Genomic DNA, 22037 nt, shown 5'->3' with positions numbered 1-22037 from the left:
CCCACAGTAGGCTTCGTCTGACACTATCAAGCTTGTCAAAAGCAATGAGGGGGACTTGGTATTCGTTTTCAAGGACTATTTCTTAGTTTGCTTTTTATACTATACTTATGTCAAAGGTAGTCAAAACCGGTCAATCAATAATAGTTTGATGGTTATATTATCTATTGATATGCTTTGACTTAACAGGATTCTTCCAACTTGGTGGAATACCTTTTCCTGTCAAATTTCCACACTTTTTGTAGTGCCTTATGGGTTATATCATGGGAATAATGCTAAGCACATCTGCCAGCTGGTCTGTAGCCTTGTGTGGCTTCACTTTAGCTAGGGTTTGTTTGACATCAGCTGTAGACAGGCATAGTACCTGGTTGTCCTTGTCAAATAGACAAACATAAAAAGACTCTTATATACTGTGTGTAGGATTTGACTTTCTCATAAACAGTGTGTTGCTTTTTCAAAAGGATTAATTTGATAAAAAATGACATAGAACTACTGCTATTGCTGATTATTAACAGGTGGCACATTTATATCTTGTCTTACACATATTAGTTACCACCACTATGATGGCATTCAAATTGTCAAAAATGTGTTTTATTGCCAGTTTGACCCCTCTAGAATTAAGGGGATACAGAAGGTCCACGATTTTTCGAGTGTGTCTTAAAACAATAACCAGTTTGCCCATATGAACAGTGACAGGTTTTTATTCTTGCCATTAGGAGATCCCTCCCTAATGAGCTTTTAGTGTAAGTGATGCTCGTCAATGATGGTACTGTGCAGTCATGAAATAAACATATGCACATGCACCATTTCACTTATCTTCATCCATTCATGCATACATATACAAGTTTTGGATGCAAAACTAATATTGTAACCTGTAACATGTTTTCTCTTATGCTTTGTACACTACGTTTATTTTACATTGTGTCGGCATTGCAGAAGATGCATGCACAGTGTGCACATATCAGCATGATATTTGTAATCATTTCCTGTTTTTTTTTATAAAGGCCTGCTGGTGCCAGAGGTGGTCAAAACAAATCTATCATTAATAGTTTGATGGTTATATTATCGGTATGCTCTGAGAATGTGTCTTTGTCGATTTCTGTGGCTTTGATTAATTTGTGTTTTATAGATATCCTGACAGCTTGCTGTGTGTAGCAGCACTGGTGTCAGTGCGATGACTATGCTGTGTGAATTCATGCTATCACAGCAACTCATCTGTGGACATTGAGTTTCCGTCAGTCATGCTGATAAGTTGTGACTTCTTCTGTGTTTGTGCATGCGAAACATAACCTTAGTAACATAGTGTGAAAAAAGACAGAGTAGATGGTTCCATGAGATAACTTTTTTCGTTTGGGGTTTTCTTCCATTTAGCTGCTGTAGCACCAAACAGACAGCTGAAATCTGAAATACGTTTTCTCCATCAAACGTAGGAGTAAAAATATTCTGCTCCACTGATCATTTAAAGTCCTAAAAAATTAAGGAAAAAAATCTATCAGTATTTTTAGGCACATATATAGGACTCAGGGTAAATTTTATCTGCACTGCAACGTCAACGTGTTTGCGTTTGACTGTCAAGGAAGCAAAGAGAGACAGGCCATTTTTAGAAAGACAGTTCTCATATTGATATGAGGTGTGGCTTCTTGTCTTGCACAGTTTTCTGTTAGTGTTGCCCATAGGCGTTCAAGCTTTGAAAGTGGAAATATCTGTATATCTGAGCAGTGTCACAGTGACTGTGCTGGATGTGAGGATGGGACACACTTGGCTCTGTGTGCTGGGGTTATTCTGTGAGTACATCGCTGACTTTCTCTGCCACTAAAGCAAAATCAGTGAGGACCATTGTCACAGAGAGTTGCGACACTGTTGATTCTGTCGCTCATGTGATACTGTATTTATTTTTATGTATTTTTTATGCATTTTTTATATATTTTCTCATCTTTTTTTCTTTACTGGTAGCTAACATCAGAGTGGAGAACTGTACTGTAAACATTTTGACTGACATGCAATAATGATTTGATATTTAGACACCTGCAGTTTCCATTTGTGAAAGTTTATAAATGCCTTCCTATTTTAACAGTTTCTGTCTGATCTTTATGTTAGCACTGAATACACTCTTCCACGGTGGACAAGCTGAAGGTAAATCTGCAATCTTCCTTGTTTTCTGTTGTTATACTTATTGACTTCAGATGAATCTGCGCCTCCTGTCAGTTTTAGTCCACGCATCACACACAGGATATGACTAACTAGTTCATAAATAGTGTTCCTCAAATAACTAGTTTGTATTTTTGTTTGCATTCTAGACGCTGTACTGACCCTTAAGCCAAACTGGCCCACTTTATTCACTGAGGAGTCTGTTACATTCACATGTGACATCAGAGAAGTAACTGACGATGGCTGGAGTTACACATTCAGCAGGAATGGTCAACAACTTGATTCCTGCAGTACAAATAAGTCCTGCTCATTTAAGATAATGAAAAACTGCAGTGGCGAATATCATTGCACCGGTCATCACCTGAGCACAAATGTTTCAAAGAAGAGTAATAACGTCACTCTAAATGTCTCAGGTAATTCATCTGATGTTTTTTTGTTTTTTTAATTACTGTAGTGTGCAATTTCCTCTAAATCCAACTCAATGGTAATAGAGATTCTGATTCCATACTTAAAAAAAAACATTTAGCAGTGGTTTGTCACCACCCAGCTTGCCCATAGAAAGTATTTAATCAATTTACTGAGTTTATGAACAAATGATCAAGTTAAACAAGGCACCGACTCTACCGTACTCAGATAATGATGTGATCCAGGAGACTAATATGTTTTAAGAAGTGTACCTAAAGTATGTATGTTTGGAGGTAGTCTTTTGTCAATCAATGTATTAAATGTGCAGGTTCAGGTTTTCATTCTGTGGATTCATTTTCCAACAGATAAACCCAGGCCTGTCCTCACCGTGTCTCCATTATGGCTGAGTCCTGGAGACTCTGTAACTCTGAAACTGAACTGCAGTGTTGAAGATTCATCTGCAGGATGGAGGTTCAACTGGTTCAAGTCTGTTCCCAAACTATTAAACAACAGCTTCTCCTACAAGTATGAGCCGCGATCTGGCTACAGTAATTGGACTAAAGAGGACTTTTACATTGTTCATGAATGGAAGCACACAGCAGGATATAAGTGTCGAGCTCGAAGAGGAGATCCAGTGTATTATACTGCTTATAGCAAAAACACCTTTGTCTGGTCTAAAAGTCAGTAGATTTGGTACTTTCTTTTCTTTTTTCTTTCTTTCTTTCTGCCACCAGCGTCAGGCCATTTATCCCCAGAATTTAAGATATTAATGGAAGTAGCCTAATTAATGGATGTTTGCTAGCATTGACCACACACATCCTGTTTGTTCTTGCCGACACTGTGATATAAAACAGCCGTAATTTAAAGTATTTAAAAGGTAAAGGATATTTTACTTTATGGTCAGACAGGCATTAGACAGTCAACAAAAACATTTCAGGAGGCATGGGAACTACTAGGAAGCTAAACTCTGATAGGTAAAAGGAAAATCATGATTTGTCAAATAGTGACCCTATTTAGACTTGGCTAAATAAGGTGGCTGGTAGAAAAGCGTATTTTTAAAGCTGCTAAGTTGGAGACCAACCACTGTACTGTACCCTCTCTCTTACTCCTCGTTGACTGTTGTGTTTCAGATGTCCATTCACTATCAGTCAAAGTGAGTCCTGACGGAGGGCCCCAATATTTATCTGACTCTGTCTCGCTGAGCTGTGAGGGAAACTCTACTCAGTGGAGAGTGATGAGGTTTACTAAAGCAGGCCACCTGTCAAATTGTTCTGAATGGGGTTCAATGAATGGATCCACATGCAAGATCCTCAAACCTACAAACAAAGCAGCAGTTTACTGGTGTGAGTCTGGATCAGGTCAATTCAGCAATGCAGTCAACATGACTGTACAGAGTAAGTCAAAGTTTGTTTAATTTTTTTATTTATTTCATTATGGGATATAACATGTTATATTTGAATTGCATAAGCATTATAGTGAAATGTTAACAAGTGGAATCTTATGCCTAAATAAATAACCCGTAGGTCCTAAATTAACCCCTACAAAAATGCAAATTGAAGACAAGTTAATTCAATATTTCACTTTCTATCAAATTGAGTTCTCTCAGCAGGGGTCTGTCCAAGTTTGTTCTTGTTGCCGTCGCCAAGTGCTTGCTCATGGTGGGAACTGTTGGGTCTCTGTAAATAATTTTTAGGAGTACGGTCTAGACCTGCTCTATTTGAAAAGTGTCCTGGGATAACTTCTGTTATGAATTGGCGTTATACAAAAAAAATGGAATTGAATTCAATCCAATTTAAAATTACACCAGTGGCCAGCTGAATATCTCTGCAGTGTCAAAGTCAGGAAGGCTTTTACAAGTGTGAATACTCAGGGAAAGAGTCACCAAAGAGTTGGTTGTCAGTAAATTTTGAGTATGATTAGAACTTTTCAGAATATGGCACAATCTGAGATGAAGAAAGTTTCCAAATACTTCACCTAAATAGCATAGAAATAAGGATGGTGATGCTTTTGTATATTGTGTGCTCTTAAGTATACACTTGTACATGTACGTATTTACGTGTGAAGTATATACTGTAAATATTGTATGTGTAGGTGTATATATTTTTTTCTTTCCACATATAATTTCTATAATCTGCTTTTGAACATGTCAGGTCCATCAGATCCTGGACGCAGATCCACTTGTGTAATCTTGTATATGGTTTCTTCCATTGTGGATTGACTAACCATTGATCTGTTATGTTGTTAACAAGTTAACAGTTTCAATACTTATTTATTATTACTGCAGGGCCCCCCCAGGAAAGCTCTTCATTTCTTATGCCACTGATTGTTGGGCTGCTTTGTGGAATTTTGCTGATTATTCTCCTGCTGCTGTTGTGTTACTGCATAAAGTCAAAGGGTGATACATTTATCTTCTGATATTTGATGGATTACAATCTGATTATTCAAAGTAATTTATGTCATGATGTGAAATATCAGTGCATTAGCTACCACTACAAAAACAATGTAACAACAAATGTCTTTTTTTCTTCTTCACAGATTCATACTTTTCCAGGTTGGTACAACACTCTCTTGGGGCATCGGTGTATGACTGTGTGTGAATGCTTAGTTTCTGTTATGGTGAGCAGTTGGCACCTTGCATGGCAGCCACTGCTATCAGTGTATGAATGTGTGTGAATGTGGTGAGTGTGGCATGTAGTGTACAGCGCATTGAGTGGTTGAAAAGACGCTATATAAGTACAGTCCATTTATTTATATATATATATATATATATATATATATTACTAATATTTTTGTTTATGCAATATTTCTAACCATGATTTTTAGGTGCACACAGTCTCAGAGAACCAATCAGGGTTCTGTTCCAGATCAAGTGGTTGAAACTCAACCTAAAGAGCACTCCTCTCATCTCCATGGTAAGCTATAAAAATAATAATAATAATAATAAGATTTTTTTTTTTATGAGTTATCATTTCATATATGACCTTATCATTTAAATTGCTACAATCCATAATACTGAAAACAAAATCAACTAATCAGTTAGTCAATTGATGATGGTTGACAATAAACTATCACAAGCAAATGATCAGAGCAGAAACTGGTTTACACTAATTTCTCACATTGTTTCTGGTTTAATTGGCTTTACCTGACAGAAAAGATTACAAATAGTATTTTAAAATACATGTGAAGACATTTGTAAGAAAAGATGCAGCTTAGATAATGAAATAGAAATCATTACTTTTAGCTTTACTTGATTTTCAGGTGATGCTTGTCTCTATGAATCAATTAAAGGCCTGAAAAACACAGACAATGTCACAGTAAATGCTGTTGTATTTACACAGAGCAGCCAGAAGCTGTGGAGTATAGATGACTGGTCATACTTGACAATCACTTATGTTAAGAAAAAAATTATATTTCAGGTGCAGATGAATCCCACGACGTCACATACTCTTTGATTCAGCTTAAAAACATAAATAAGGGTGAGTACTCAAGATACATGCAATACAGAAAAATAATTTATATAACTTAATTTATATATATTATAATTACATACATATTTAGATTTTCAGGCCAGCAATGCCTAAAATTAAACTATTAAAAGCATTCATTGTATTTAGAGTGTAAAATGTAATTGAAAACGTCCCTCAAGGTAATCATGGGTCTGTGTGTGGTTCAAATCACCTCAGTCATCTCAGGTAGTCGGCAAAGTAAGAACATGTATAAGACCACACTAATGTAGTTGCTTCCTCAGAGGCCCGGAGCTTTTAACTATGACACTGTATCTAATCCTGTAAGCATCTTTTCTGGACGGGCCCATATAGCAGAATGTTTTGATGATGTTGATGTTGAAGTCAGGGGACACATCATAAAGAGTGAGAAAGTACTAATCATCTCTCCATGTATAGGACAATCGTCTCCTGCAGCAAAAGAAGAAACTGTTTACTCTGAAGTCCAGCTAAGAACATCTTTTGGTAATAATGCTGCCGTATAATTTGTTGTTGTTCTTATTTGTGTCTTTAAATATTATTAACTATATCTTTAATAACCTTTTATCTCTGCATTCTCTGGTTTTCTTCCAGGTCCATAAAGAGAAGTGTTGGAGTTTTTTTTTCTACAGGTTTAAAATCCACTTAATGCAGCCTTAACCTATTATTAAGCAGCAAGCCACTTAGTCATGCTTTTAACAGCTTTATTTGCAGTGAAGACATAAAACTAGAAATGTTAAAAAAAGGTATTAAATCTTTGGAAGAATGTTTGTTTCCCTTTTGGGAAGTTTCCAAATATAACATTGGCAGTACTTTTGCAAAGTAAAATGCTGTATCCCAATTTCATAATAAGTAGTAATGCTAATCAGTATGTCCTTCATACTACTAGTAATTTCTTGTATAGTATACTGCAGTTAGAAACTTGCTCTTACAGGAAATCAATCCAATGCTACACTATCAAATGTTAATCAGACTGCAGCTTTTACATGTCAAAGGCAAGTTCAACTATTGATATTGAGTAAATATTAAATAAGACATTATTTAAGTTATATTTGTGTTTGGTTAGTTATTAGTTTTTTGGTTTCTGAGGGCTTCTGTAGTAACCTGTGCACTTTTCTGTCTGACGATAAGGTTTCTATGGTTTACATTTTTTTATTTTGCTTTGTTAAATTGTTTAAGGTAACTAGAACGTTAGGTAACTGCCTACTTGAAGGCGCAATGGTTACTTATGCCAGTAGGTCCTCTGGGATTGAAGCTTAATGTTGAGGTTTAGCTAATGTTGAACGGACTAGAACTGTTAGTAGATGTTGTTGATGATTAAATACAATCAATATGTGATTTGAAGTGTCCAATGTCCCACTCTTACACAACTTGCTAACAGACATCATGTGCCTTGTGTTTAGTGTAAGCGCCTTTTACCAGAGATAACTGTTTCATTGTATATTAAGTATAATATGGGGAAATATTGTTGAATATTTGGTGTGACTTAATTCATTTATATTTTACCACAGATGTTTGTCCTGTGGGGCTTCTGTAGAAATGTGACAAATGACCAGGAAGTGGCCTTTTATTGTGAAATGTTATAAATAAATGAGTGAGGGCAGAGCACAGCGCGGTTGTTTTACAGCCGGCATTGCCACTGAGCTGACTCAACTCGTAAGACAGTCCCATGTCGTCATTATAATGTGGTTATAGAAAGAAAGACAAAGACAAGAATAATATAGACCAAATATAGCCACTACATACAACTCACTTTGAAGAAATGAATGCTTTGAGTCTGGTTTAGAACAGGAGTTAGTGGTTCACATCAGCCTCTTGTGGTTGAAATGAGCAAGTGAAGCACTTTCTGATGTCTGCTCTTGAAAGGTGATGTATATATATATATATGTATATACATATAAACTTAGAATTATTATAAATAAAATTGACTTCTTTACAATTCTTCCATTTCCTTTGTGAATTTCATTGTAGAACAGTGTCCATCAACAGCACACTTAAAAATCTGTTATGACTTAATTTGTCCACTTTTTTAGTGTGTACACACTACTGTGTTCAAAACCTGCATAAAATGTATATATAATGTGTATTGGGGACACAGTAGGCTAATGTCTAGAAGAATTTCCTGTCAGTATAAATGGTAAATAATAAATTTTCTTATATACTTACTGCAAAAAGAGTTTATTATGGTGATCGTGAACGTAATCGAATGCACTGTGGAATATGACCATTGATAAGAATCTATCACCTCTTGGCCCAATGCATGCTGGGTGAGGCTCCACTCAGAACAGTAGCAGCTATATTGAGGTATAAACATGAATATGAAGTCCACTTTGTTATCTTGTTTTTTGTTGCTTCCTTTTGCTCTTTGGTGATCTAATAAACATTATTATTATTGTTATATTCAGCATTAGTACACAAGCTATCCCTGGTAGTTTTGGTTACATGTTTTTATGTAATTCATAATGGAGTGTGTCATATGTATATGACTAACAATGTTGTTAAAACACGTGTTGACTTAAACTTGCTTTGTGAAAGGGGAAGGAAGACATGATTTTCAAAATTTAAGAAAGCATGAGCCAAAATTGGCATGACATCAAGCTTTTTTTCTTTCTTTTTGTTCCTATCACATGCAGAAGTTTCACATTCTACAGTAGAAAAAAAAAAGCCTCAGAAGCAGGGTATCAGTGTTGGATGCGAGGATGGGACACACTTTGCTCTGTGTGCTGGGGATATTCTGTGAGTACATCAGCAACTTTATTTGTTTGAAAGGTACGGATTTAGCCAAATTTAGTTAGGACAAAGCATTTTTTTTAGTTTATTTATTTATGTTGTGGTTCATGGTTTACACCCGGATATACTAGGATCTAGACAAATACCCTAGCTTGAGTTTCATTTGACAATAAGTTGTCAAAGAAAGTTGTAATAATGTTGGTTAATCAGGAGTTAGACTTTATTGTTAATCCCATTAAGTCCGATGTCTGATCGAGTATCTATCTTTATTTCAGTGATGAACACACACAAGTTTGGACACACTCAAGGTGATTACACGATTCCTATTTCTGTTTTTCTGTTTTTCTGTTTATTCACTTAAGGTGTTTCCAAATACTGTCATTAATTTCCTCTTATGTAAGTGTGGAAACTTTCACAACTGTTAATGGAGAACTGTATGTCAAACAGTAACTTCCAAATGTGTTGTGTGTTGTGTAGTAACCAAGCTCGTCAAATATATTGTATATACAGTTTTCATCTTAAACATTAATCAGATTCAGTTGCCACATTATCAACTCTTAAAGGCACACTATGCAAGATTTGTACCTTAATATAACAGCTTCAAAGTCATTTCTATGGTAAACAAACTTGTAGTACAGCGATTCATCCCGATAGCAACGCAGGAGAGGGACGCCGTTGGCAGAACCAGCAATGCAAGTCTGAAAGGTGGCGTCCCGCCAAATTTCGCGAGAATCATGAATTGCTTTACGGCATGACGTCACATACATCAGCAACATAAGAAGCAGCCTCAATGGAAGACACTAGCAGGCATTCACTCAGACGTTACCTGGTCAGTAGACATCTTCGGAGTCTATCTTTGCCTGTTCGATGTCTGACGCTTCCATCCTACTGAACATGTACCGGTATACAGGGGGGAGGGGATCGGGCCATGAGTGCAGAGACGCAGAGCCGAATATAGAGACAGCTCTGGTGAGTGGTATTTATGGCAGTTAACGTTAAATACAAGTACTCCGCAGCGACTTTAGGGGTAGCTGTTTGACAAAACAGGAAAACTGCATAGTATGCCTTTAAAAGAAAACATGTAGTTATAAGGATCAAGAGACCAAAGTGATGTATTTTGTTGGCTGCCACATTTCCTCTATTTGAATACCTAAAAAATGACCAGTCATTGTACAATGATCATGAGTGAATCAAGTGTGACTTAAAAAATGCTCTATTTATGTTTTCATTGTTGCAGCTGTTTTATTTAAGAAATGGTGCTATTACTAAGACCGTTGTATTTGCTGACCTTCAGTGGTTCAACTTAAGTGAACTTGGAGTGTCAGTACATCTTGACATCACTGTTACTGTCAGAGCTGCAACAGATTTTTAATTTCAACCAGAGAGGGCAGTAAAACAGCTTGTCGGTCTGTTGTTAAGTTTAACATTGCAACACGGATAAACATGTAGACAGAAGATCATAATTTTGTGAAATAAATGAAACTATTAATTATGCATATGTGAAAAACATATTTCACTATTAATTCTACAGCACAAAATGTTAAAGCCACCTTGAGAGCTGATAAAACAAGACTACCTCTGGGAGGCAAAGTGATGCTGACCTGCTCTGTGATGGCCAACAACTCCTCTGGCTGGAAATACCAGTGGTTCATGCGAACTACAGATAAAGAATCAAAGGAACATAGCCTTAGTGACACTAACAGAACTATCAGTGTCACAAAAGAAGGTATCTACTGGTGCAGAGGAGGGAGAGGGGACTTGAAGGTCACAGAGGACAGCAATCCCATCACCATTCACAAAGCTGGTGAGTATAGCAATTGTTTTTGGAATAAGTCCAAATGGACTCAGATATTAAGCGGTGAGACAATCCCTCTCAGATTTGAGATCCAGGAAGGTAGAGGCACAGAGTGGACGTATGAATGGATAACAACCAGTTCAGACATAATCAACGCTCCTGCTGGAGACTACCGGTGTAAAGACACAGAGGAGATTTGTATTCAAGAGAGTGGAATGAGGCATTGAAAACTGAAAAATTACCTCCAAGAATAACACAGCCAGGGTTAGACTGAAACTATGTAACCACAACATCTCCATATTGATTCAAGCAGGAAACCTTGGTGTCATCACTTTCACTCTCCCCTAACGCTCAAACGTCCGGTTATATTTCACTGTAGTCGATGTGGACAAGGCTCATTGCCACACAAAAAAAGGTCTTTTGCATATAAGATGTGCATTTCTTATGATAACAAACTAGTGAGCGACAATTTTGCTTACTCAGCCAAACATCAAGTGTGTGCCAAAGGCTAAAAGCCAGTCCCAGATACAGTCTTGCCTAGCTGCCAGCAGTGAGCAGTTACTTCAGCAATAAGTAAAGCTACCTGTCTATTAGGAAAAAAGGTGGAACAGCCGGAGATCACGACAGGATAAACCGTAAATTGTGTTACAGAAAAAATCACTGCTAGTGGTGTAAAGCGTTACGCACTTTTCGTGGGAGATTCTACCCGGCAACCCAATATATATAGTGCAAGGGTACTGAGGGAAAAAGAAAGAGGCACCATTCTCCATATTACTAGTCAGTGTAGCATTAAAATTATTTTGAAGCTGGGTGCCCGGATAGCTCAGTGGGTAGAGCTGGCTACCCGTCATCTGTCATCCCCTCTCTCTGCCCCCCTTTCCTGTCTATCTTCAGCTGTCACTACAATAAAAGGCAAAAATATATTTTGAAGCTGTTATTGAGCTAGTAATAGTTGCATAATGTTGCTTCATTTCTCTTATTATATATTAAATACGTTAATTAATATTAATTATGTTATTTAATTGTAAGTACCAGATTGGGAAGAGTAATAGTATACTGTTAAAATCTTAATGTACCCAGTTCCTGACACAGTATTTTAACCAGTGGGACGGTAGTTCTCATGTATGTAGTTTTTTGACTACAGTGTACAGAGTACAAGTTTTACTGCAATGAGGTAGGCTATACATCTAACCTTGTAGAGACAATCCTTGTAGGATAAGTACATTGTTTGTTTCAGTCTTTATAGTGGAATTAGTGGTCATAAAATGACCAATTTAAGGTTCTCAGGTTCTTTTGCACGTTGAGGCTACACACATGTCATGTTCTGCATACTTCATGCCACTGGTCTTATTTTAATTAGGGTTTCTATGTGAATTATTATTATAATTACTATGGTTTTATTAATTCAGGGATTCATTCACAGGTATTCACAGTTATTAATTGTATGTTTTCATTCTAAACTAAACAGAGAAACCGAAGGCCACAATAAGAGCTGATAAAGTACCGATTCCTGTAGGGGGCAGTGTGACCCTGTCCTGCACTGTGAATTCATCATCTGGTTGGAAATACTTGTGGTACAGAGGCAAGAAAAACCCTAAACCCTTGAATACTGACTTAAGGGGAAAAATCACTGTCTCACAGGGAGGAGACTACGGGTGCAGAGGAAAAAGAGAGTCAGTTTACTACACAGATTACAGCTTCTTCACTCTCAACAAACTTGGTGAGTTTGGCAAAATGATTTGTAGAAAAGGATAAAATAAATCTACTTTGCAATTCATGATCGATTTTGTTGTGGGTTTATTCTTTAACACGAGCAGTCACAAACAAGGCTGTTGTGACCCTGCAACCAAACTGGCCGAAAATATATAAAGAAGAGACAATCACCCTCAAGTGTGAGATCAAGGATGGAGAAGGCACTGACTGGGAGTATGAATGGCAAACAAGCAGCTCATTCAAACCTCCAAAACAGAGTGAAAGCCGGCTTATTGCTGATGCATCACATAATGGAGACTACAAGTGTAAGGGCAGAAATAAAAGTGAAACAACGTCCATGACGGAGTGGAGTGGTGGCTTCAAATTGACAGTATTTGACAGTAAGTGACACTCACTGAATGTAATCCATTTACAGGCCTACAGTATGCATTATAACATTGATTCTGAGATCATCATTTTCCAACAGAAAAACCTCAGCCAGTCCTCTCAGTGTCTCCATTATGGCTGAGTCCTGGAGACTCAGTAAATCTGAGCTGTGAAGTTAAAGAACCTCCATCTGCAGGATGGAGGTTCTACTGGTATAAGGCTGTTCCAGATCTGTCAGACAACTCCTACAGCTATGAGCTGCTACCTGGCAGCAGCAATGGGGCTGCACTTAATTCCTACATCGTTCATGGACAAACACACACAGCAGGATATGTGTGCAGAGCTGGAAGAGGACACCAAGTGTCTTACACTCAGTACAGTGAACCTAAGTTTGTCTTGTCAGGAGGTCAGTTTCTTTCTTTAACTGTTTGTTTCTTACTTCCTAATGTATGTTTTTTCTTATGATCGCTTGTAACCTCCATCCGTCCAGCTGCTTTCATGCTGGATGAATCTGCAGTGTATGATTTACATCCAGGGCCAATATGCAGTGTCGATGCAGGAAGTAGTGCCCTTTATGTAGCGGAGCATAAAAGTAGAGGTTAGCATGGTCAGTGCGTATGTACCTCCTTAAAAATGTATCCACATGTTGGGGCCACGGTTGCTACAGAGATATGATGTGGGGACCGCAAGAACTGTTATAAGTCAGCATTAGCTTGTGCTTACTTTTTCAAGCTTCTGATGCCAGCTGGTCGAGAGAGAACGCAATGTTAAACAAGAAGAAAAAGGTTCTGTAATCTCCTTTTTAATCCCCTGCTTACCTCAATTGGCGCTATATCAAAATTAAAGGTAAAATATAAACATTGCAACTGAATTGCAGTAGTCTTCTCAGAAACAAGACCAAGTTACCTGACCTGAAGTGACTACATCCAGTGATATAAGTACATGCATTACCCACTATATAACAATAATAAGAAGAATATTAATAACAGACAAAGAAAAAGCAAACTCAGAAGGCAATATAACATAGGTGAGTATAGCAATTGTTTTTGGAATAAGTCCAAATGGACTCAGATATTAAGCGGTGAGACAATCCCTCTCAGATGTGAGATCCAGGAAGGTAGAGGCACAGAGTGGACGTATGAATGGATAACAACCAGTTCAGACATAATCAACGCTCCTGCTGGAGACTACCGGTGTAAAGACACAGAGGAGATTTCTATTCAAGAGAGTGGAATGAGGCATTGAAAACTGAAAAATTACCTCCAAGAATAACACAGCCAGGGTTAGACTGAAACTATGTAACCACAACATCTCCATATTGATTCAAGCAGGAAACCTTGGTGTCATCCCTTTCACTCTCCCCTAACGCTCAAACGTCCGGTTATATTTCACTGTAGTCGATGTGGACAAGGCTCATTGCCACACAAAAAAAGGTCTTTTGCATATAAGATGTGCATTTCTTATGATAACAAACTAGTGAGCGACAATTTTGCTTACTCAGCCAAACATCAAGTGTGTGCCAAAGGCTAAAAGCCAGTCCCAGATACAGTCTTGCCTAGCTGCCAGCAGTGAGCAGTTACTTCAGCAATAAGTAAAGCTACCTGTCTATTAGGAAAAAAGGTAGAACAGCCGGAGATCACGACAGGATAAACCGTAAATTGTGTTACAGAAAAAATCACTGCTAAAGCTAGTGGTGTAAAGCGTTACGCACTTTTCGTGGGAGATTCTACCCGGCAACCCAATATATATAGTGCAAGGGTACTGAGGGTAAAAGAAAGAGGCACCATTCTCCATATTACTAGTCAGTGTAGCATTAAAATTATTTTGAAGCTGGGTGCCCGGATAGCTCAGTGGGTAGAGCTGGCTACCCGTCATCTGTCATCCCCTCTCTCTGCCCCCCTTTCCTGTCTATCTTCAGCTGTCACTACAATAAAAGGCAAAAAAAAATATTTTGAAGCTGTTATTGAGCTAGTAATAGTTGCATAATGTTGCTTCATTTCTCTTATTATATATTAAATACGTTAATTAATATTAATTATGTTATTTAATTGTAAGTACCAGATTGGGAAGAGTAATAGTATACTGTTAAAATCTTAATGTACCCAGTTCCTGACACAGTATTTTAACCAGTGGGACGGTAGTTCTCATGTATGTAGTTTTTTGACTTCAGTGTACAGAGTACAAGTTTTACTGCAATGAGGTAGGCTATACATCTTACCTTGTAGAGACAATCCTTGTAGGATAAGTACATTGTTTGTTTCAGTCTTTATAGTGGAATTAGTGGTCATAAAATGACCAATCTAAGGTTCTCAGGTTCTTTTGCACGTTGAGGCTACACACATGTCATGTTCTGCATACTTCATGCCACTGGTCTTATTTTAATTAGGGTTTCTATGTGAATTATTATTATAATTACTATGGTTTTATTAATTCAGGGATTCATTCACAGGTATTCACAGTTATTAATTGTATGTTTTCATTCTAAACTAAACAGAGAAACCGAAGGCCACAATAAGAGCTGATAAAGTAGCGATTCCTGTAGGGGGCAGTGTGACCCTGTCCTGCACTGTGAATTCATCATCTGGTTGGAAATACTTCTGGTACAGAGGCAAGAAAAACCCTAAACCCTTGAATACTGACTTAAGGGGAAAAATCACTGTCTCACAGGGAGGAGACTACGGGTGCAGAGGAAAAAGAGAGTCAGTTTACTACACAGATTACAGCTTCTTCACTCTCAACAAACTTGGTGAGTTTGGCAAAATGATTTGTAGAAAAGGATAAAATAAATCTACTTTGCAATTCATGATCGATTTTGTTGTGGGTTTATTCTTTAACACGAGCAGTCACAAACAAGGCTGTTGTGACCCTGCAACCAAACTGGCCGAAAATATATAAAGAAGAGACAATCACCCTCAAGTGTGAGATCAAGGATGGAGAAGGCACTGACTGGGAGTATGAATGGCAAACAAGCAGCTCATTCAAACCTCCAAAACAGAGTGAAAGCCGGCTTATTGCTTATGCATCACATAATGGAGACTACAAGTGTAAGGGCAGAAATAAAAGTGAAACAACGTCCATGACGGAGTGGAGTGGTGGCGTCAAATTGACAGTATTTGACAGTAAGTGACACTCACTGAATGTAATCCATTTACAGGCCTACAGTATGCATTATAACATTGATTCTGAGATCATCATTTTCCAACAGAAAAACCTCAGCCAGTCCTCTCAGTGTCTCCATTATGGCTGAGTCCTGGAGACTCAGTAAATCTGAGCTGTGAAGTTAAAGAACATCCATCTGCAGGATGGAGGTTCTACTGGTATAAGGCTGTTCCAGATCTGTCAGACAACTCCTACAGCTATGAGCTGCTACCTGGCAGCAGCAATGGGGCTGCACTTAATTCCTACATTGTTCATGGACAAACACACACAGCAGGATATGTGTGCAGAGCTGGAAGAGGACACCAAGTGTCTTACACTCAGTACAGTGAACCTAAGTTTGTCTTGTCAGGAGGTCAGTTTCTTTCTTTAACTGTTTGTTTCTTACTTCCTAATGTATGTTTTTTCTTATGATCGCTTGTAACCTCCATCCGTCCAGCTGCTTTCATGCTGGATGAATCTGCAGTGTATGATTTACATCCAGGGCCAATATGCAGTGTCGATGCAGGAAGTAGTGCCCTTTATGTAGCGGAGCATAAAAGTAGAGGTTAGCATGGTCAGTGCGTATGTACCTCCTTAAAAATGTATCCACATGTTGGGGCCACGGTTGCTACAGAGATATGATGTGGGGACCGCAAGAACTGTTATAAGTCAGCATTAGCTTGTGCTTACTTTTTCAAGCTTCTGATGCCAGCTGGTCGAGAGAGAACGCAATGTAAAACAAGAAGAAAAAGGTTCTGTAATCTCCTTTTTAATCCCCTGCTTACCTCAATTGGCGCTATATCAAAATTAAAGGTAAAATATAAACATTGCAACTGAATTGCAGTAGTCTTCTCAGAAACAAGACCAAGTTACCTGACCTGAAGTGACTACATCCAGTGATATAAGTACATGCATTACCCACTATATAACAATAATAAGAAGAATATTAATAACAGACAAAGAAAAAGCAAACTCAGAAGGCAATATAACATAGATATAAACCAAAATATGGCAGATGGAAGACAATGATGATAGGATCAGAGGAGACAAAGTGAAGAAGTGAAGTGAAACTGTGGATGAATATAATTAAAGCAAGACACTGTCTGATCGCACATGATATCCGCAGTGGTGATCAGACACTCACACTAAAAATCAACAGCGGTGCTAATATTAAGCCCTAGCAACATCTTAGCAATCAGCTGCGGATGCAAATGAGCATCACCCTGATACTGCAAGTGGCAACACACTACTGCTTTGAAATCCTCTTAGATTTTAGGTTTTATACTTTAAAGTGTTCAATGCATTGTGTTTGCAAAACCAGAAATGTTGCTTCCATTGTGATATCCTTAACAACAAAATCCTCATCATATCTCTGCATGTGTTGTTTTTTAGATTTTCATCCATCAGCGTCTCTCACAGTGAGTCCTGACAGTGTGCAACACTTCACTTCTGACTCTGTCTCACTGAGCTGTAAGGGAAACTCTGCTGAGTGGAGAGTGAGGACGCTGAAGGACTCCCTGTTAGACGATTTTAACTGTGGGGAAATGACTGCAGCCACATGCAGCGTTCACAAATTACAGGAGGGTACTAGAGTGTACTGGTGTGAGTCTGGATCAGGAGAGTTCAGCAATACCGTCAACATCACTGCACAGAGTATGTTTTCACTGTATTGTGGTTGAAATTATGTCTCTTTTAACAAGACACTATATGATCTCAAAAGGTTTAGGCGAGGAAGTGTTCCTCAAAATAATCACATAGAAAACACATAATCTTGTTGGCGTGTCTGTCTCATTGGCCATGTACTGTTGATTTTATATGTCCCTGTTAGCTCTGTGACTAAAACTTAATGTTTTACTGTTTTACAGAAACAGATATCATCCTGGTGAGCCCTGTCCGTCCTGTGACTGAGGGAGATTCTGTTAGTCTGAGCTGCGTCTCGAGAAAACAAACGTTTGATTCCAATGTGTTTTTCTATCTAAATGAGAAACTCATTCAAAATGATACCAGAAAGGAGCTGAATATCTCTGCAGTGTCAAAGTCAGATGAGGGTTTCTACAAGTGTCAGTATTCCGGAAAAGAGTCACCAGAGAGTTGGGTGGCAGTAAAATGTGAGTATGATTATGATTAAGGTTTTTGTGGGAAATTGGTTTTTCAGGTCAGTAAAATCCGTCTGCATTCAGAATTAGGACTGCAACTAATGATATTTTGAGTTAACTAACTGATTAATTGACTTATCGTTGCACCTCTAAACCATCACCCATTTGTCAAAAATGAAGCTTTATTGAAAGTATGTAAAGGACATTTTAAAAAACACAAAATTGAATTAATGAATAATGAATAATAATAATAATAATGAATTCACAAGTGTACACAGTTTAGTCACTTGATTTTTGTTTTGTTTTTGTGGCCATGATGCTGTGCTTGTAAGTTTTCATGGGAAATGTAGTTTCCTAACAGTTGTTTAACTTTATTAAACTCATGAAAGTTTACATTTCTAATAGCAGCGACTGTAGTGGATGCTGTTTCGTTTTAGAATATGGAAAGTAAATCCCATGCACATTTATTTTCTCAGAAAACATATGAAAGAATTGCTTAATAAGAGATCACACTGAGATACAGATGCTAGTGGAAACATGAAAACTCTCTACAACTTTCTTCCCTGCAGCGTCAGAGTCTGAGTCTTCATCACTTGTCCCAGTTATTACTGGACTGTTTGTTAGCATTGTAGTGATCATTCTCCTGCTTCTGCTGTGTTACTTCAAAATGCCCAAAGGTGAGATAATGTAATGTATTCATGTCTGAAATTACAGAGGAATTTGGATGTCATGACGCCGAAGAGAAGATTAACTATTTGCTATACAAAACTAACCAATGGCAAATGTCTTTTTCACAGATCGAAGCTGTGACGGGTTAGTACAACTTCCTTTTCTCTCATCTTGAACGTTACAGCAGTACATTTCATGTATCTGGTTACATTTACTATATCCATATTAAAGGCTGATCCAGTCTCTGAGCGCCAATCACTGCTCTGCTACAGACCGAACAGTCAACCAGGATGCAACCCAACAGCCTGTATACTCTGGTCTTCTCCATGGTCAGTCATCCATATAATACTGAATGTTCATCTATTTAATAAGATAAGATGAGATAAGATAAACTTTATTGTTCCCATACTGGGGAAAATCACTTGCTACAGCAGTTTCAGATACAACACAATTTAATTAAATGATAGCTGGTGTTTTTCCATCCAGTTCTCTAAGACTTTATAACATTATAACAGGATAATATTTTCGAAATCACCTAAAGATTAAATTGATGTTGATTTTTCACTGACCTGCAGGTGATGTTTCTATCTATGAATCTGTCAAAAGCTCTGACAACAGAGGAAACGGTATGGTATAAACATTACGTACACTCGGAAATAATATGATCACATGCCATCACACAAGTTTATGTGACTATTACCATTTAAGTAAAATTTAAGGAACATTCTTATTTCAGATGGGGCAGATAATGTTTACAGTGATGTTACATTTCAGCTAGAAGGTCTCGAAAGAAACAGTGAGTAAGATAAATATGAAACACTAAAAAGTTTTTTTTTTTTATATTATATAACACTTTTATATTATGCTCATTTTAACAGGTAAACATGATGATTCAATGGAGAGCTCTGACTATTATAATCTGTACCCAGAATCGGCAACAGGTACAAACATTACAATACTTTATAAACCTGGATATTGAGCTACGGCTTTATTTGTATAAAATTAAATTTTGAATAAAGGATATAATGTCACCATTAAGAATAAGATTGAGGAAAGTGTTATGTATCTTAATGTCCCTCCTCATCGTAACATTCATTTAAATGTAAAAAAAAATTATGTTCTTTACATATATAATTATGGAGATGTGAAATACTGTTTGTATACTTTTATCTTTTTGAACCTCAAAAACTACATTCAGCAGCCACAGCATTCTTCCAAACCCTAGTGTCTATTTTGCAACACGTTTCACTGTATGCGTAAAGAGGAACTGACTGACTGAATTGTGCTTACCAATGCTCACCAGCAGTTTCTTAGAATACTCTTACAGCTTCTTAGAAACTCACATAATAGTTTGTTTCAGGGTTTTTTGTTTGTTTGTTTGTTTTTGATAAACATCTGATCAAAATTATGTGCATCTAAAATTTCAAACCTATTCAAAACTATTTGAGGTAACTGAAGCTAGCTGTTCATTTAAATGTATAACTGGGAACAACCCTGAGGATAATTTATGCTCAGTGCAACACAACTGAGTGCATTGTATGTAACTGATGTACTTTCTGATCAATAATCATGTTCACCAGAATAAGCTTGTGAGTCATCTGGTGGAGAAGTGTGGTGGAAGGTGCTACATCATTGATAATAAATACTAGAACAAAAACCCAAAGGATGAAGACAAGAACAACCAGTCCCATGTGGATGAGCTACTTAAGGCAACAGACAAGATGATGATGGAAAAAAATGGAAGTTGCTAGACCAAATAGATGCTCAACCAGTGAATGAGGAACTAGAAAAAGAGGAACTCATTAGACTCTTAACAGGAACATGTCAGAGGAAGAGCTCAGACAGCAGACTAAGGACAGACTATCTTCATATCTGTTTTTAACATGTTTTTAGATATTTCTTGTGATTTTGTTCCAGGTCCATGAAAAGAAGTGCATCATCCACAAAACAACGGAAGGCCTGGATGACAAAACAAAAAGTTGAAAACAATATTCATGTTTAAGCAGTCTTGGCAGCATCAGGAGCTGGATTTCATATTTGCAATCCAAATATCAGTTAATACACAGTATTTGGCTCAATTTGCTCTTTAAATCAAAGCAGATAATAAAAGATGTGTATGTAATTTTGTCTTGATCTCAACACAAATTGCAGGGATGTTTTGTATTTATGGATTTGTTTTGTTGTAATTATATCAGTTAACAGTTAGTTAAGGTTAGGCCTGTATGTGAAATAAGGATTGGCCATGAGTACAGACAGATAAATAATTCTAACTGTCTATTCAGCTACTAGCTTACTGGTAACTTTACTGAAAATGAATGACATATAATTTCTTTTTTGGGCCTGTTGTGATGAAATGGAGGAAATATCATCAGAGCCTCACATATAAATAAATTACAATGATCTGACGTAAGTACAGAAAATCGATCACAAGCATTGCTTATAGCTGAATTACTTTGTACATACAGCTAAGATCTATCTGCTGGGCCTTGTGTTGCTATATCATCTTGCAGGCAAGAAAAAACTGTTTTTTTCACAGTGTCTCCATTACCCTGAATGTAGTCTAAGTCATCCTCTTCCTCATTTTTTAAGCAGACACCCCCGCAGATATAGTTGCATTGAAAACCACAATAATGACCGCTGTTTTTATTGCTGTTTTCTATTGATATGTAACAAAAAGAATAACTGCATAATATTTTGTTTGCACAGCTTTTATGCAGTTGTTTTAAAGGAATTTGCTGTGCGTAGAAAGATAAGGTCAGGTGTCGGGTGCGATGACGACACTGTCTAAAAATGTACCAATTTTGTAGGCAAAAAAAGGAAGTGGAGTGTAAATATGTCAAACTGAGCATGCCAGGGTCTAGTAGCAGAAATAAATAGTATTTAATAAATGTAACATTTTGTACTCAGGTGATTGCTGCGTATGTTTTATTATGTTCATGACAAATTAAGAAACAAAAAAGATCTTATGTTTGGACAGACAACTTGCTCACTTCTGTTAAGGAGATTGCTTAAAATGCAGTTTGTCACTTCCTCTTCAGCTAAAGCTAGAATACCGGAAGAACTTCTATAGACGATGAATCGATCTTCAAAAACTTTTTATTTATTTTTATTTTCAGGGACAATGCACTTTACTTTCAACATTACTGTAAATATGCAATAAAGGGTGAATTTCAATTTGGATGGGGTCCTCCTATTTCTATAGCTCATTTCTTAATTTTAATTCTACTTACCTATCCATCTTTGCTGTGCTGTACCTATGTTTTTTGATTGTTCATTTTTGGCTGGCATTAAAAGTTATTTTTCATAATACGAAATCAGCTTCATCTTTCATTATACCATTTTAAACCAAGAACTCTTACTGTAAATTTGGATTCACTATATTTCATTTGATCATTTCCATTATTTCTCATTATTTATTATTTCCATTATTAGTTATCTGTGTACACACAAAACACCCCATAGATATTACAAAAGTCTAACAATTGTTTGCAGCAACTA

The 22037-nt window shown here is 37.2% G+C and overlaps 1 protein-coding gene across 1 annotated transcript; it reads left to right on the top strand.

Annotated features, from left to right (window-relative positions):
• Nucleotides 1-1686: 1686 nt before the first annotated feature.
• On the top strand, nucleotides 1687-21853 carry LOC127364546 (uncharacterized). Its single transcript, XM_051402173.1, has 28 exons — nucleotides 1687-1781; nucleotides 2095-2130; nucleotides 2295-2558; nucleotides 2916-3230; nucleotides 3681-3944; nucleotides 4835-4945; nucleotides 5086-5101; nucleotides 5374-5462; nucleotides 5967-6026; nucleotides 6453-6532; nucleotides 8687-8768; nucleotides 9038-9070; nucleotides 10294-10566; nucleotides 12026-12277; nucleotides 12375-12650; nucleotides 12737-13042; nucleotides 15131-15382; nucleotides 15480-15755; nucleotides 15842-16147; nucleotides 17167-17427; nucleotides 17640-17882; nucleotides 18440-18547; nucleotides 18668-18683; nucleotides 18771-18868; nucleotides 19115-19165; nucleotides 19276-19335; nucleotides 19418-19480; nucleotides 20433-21853. The coding sequence occupies exons 1-28, from the start codon at nucleotides 1745-1747 to the stop codon at nucleotides 20462-20464; spliced, it is 4260 nt and encodes a 1419-aa protein (XP_051258133.1). The 5' UTR covers nucleotides 1687-1744; the 3' UTR covers nucleotides 20465-21853.
• Nucleotides 21854-22037: the final 184 nt, after the last annotated feature.

Source organism: Dicentrarchus labrax, unplaced genomic scaffold (genome assembly GCF_905237075.1).
Source record: "Dicentrarchus labrax unplaced genomic scaffold, dlabrax2021, whole genome shotgun sequence".
NCBI classification, from domain to species: domain Eukaryota; kingdom Metazoa; phylum Chordata; class Actinopteri; family Moronidae; genus Dicentrarchus; species Dicentrarchus labrax.
This window is presented reverse-complemented; position numbering and strand designations above follow the sequence as displayed.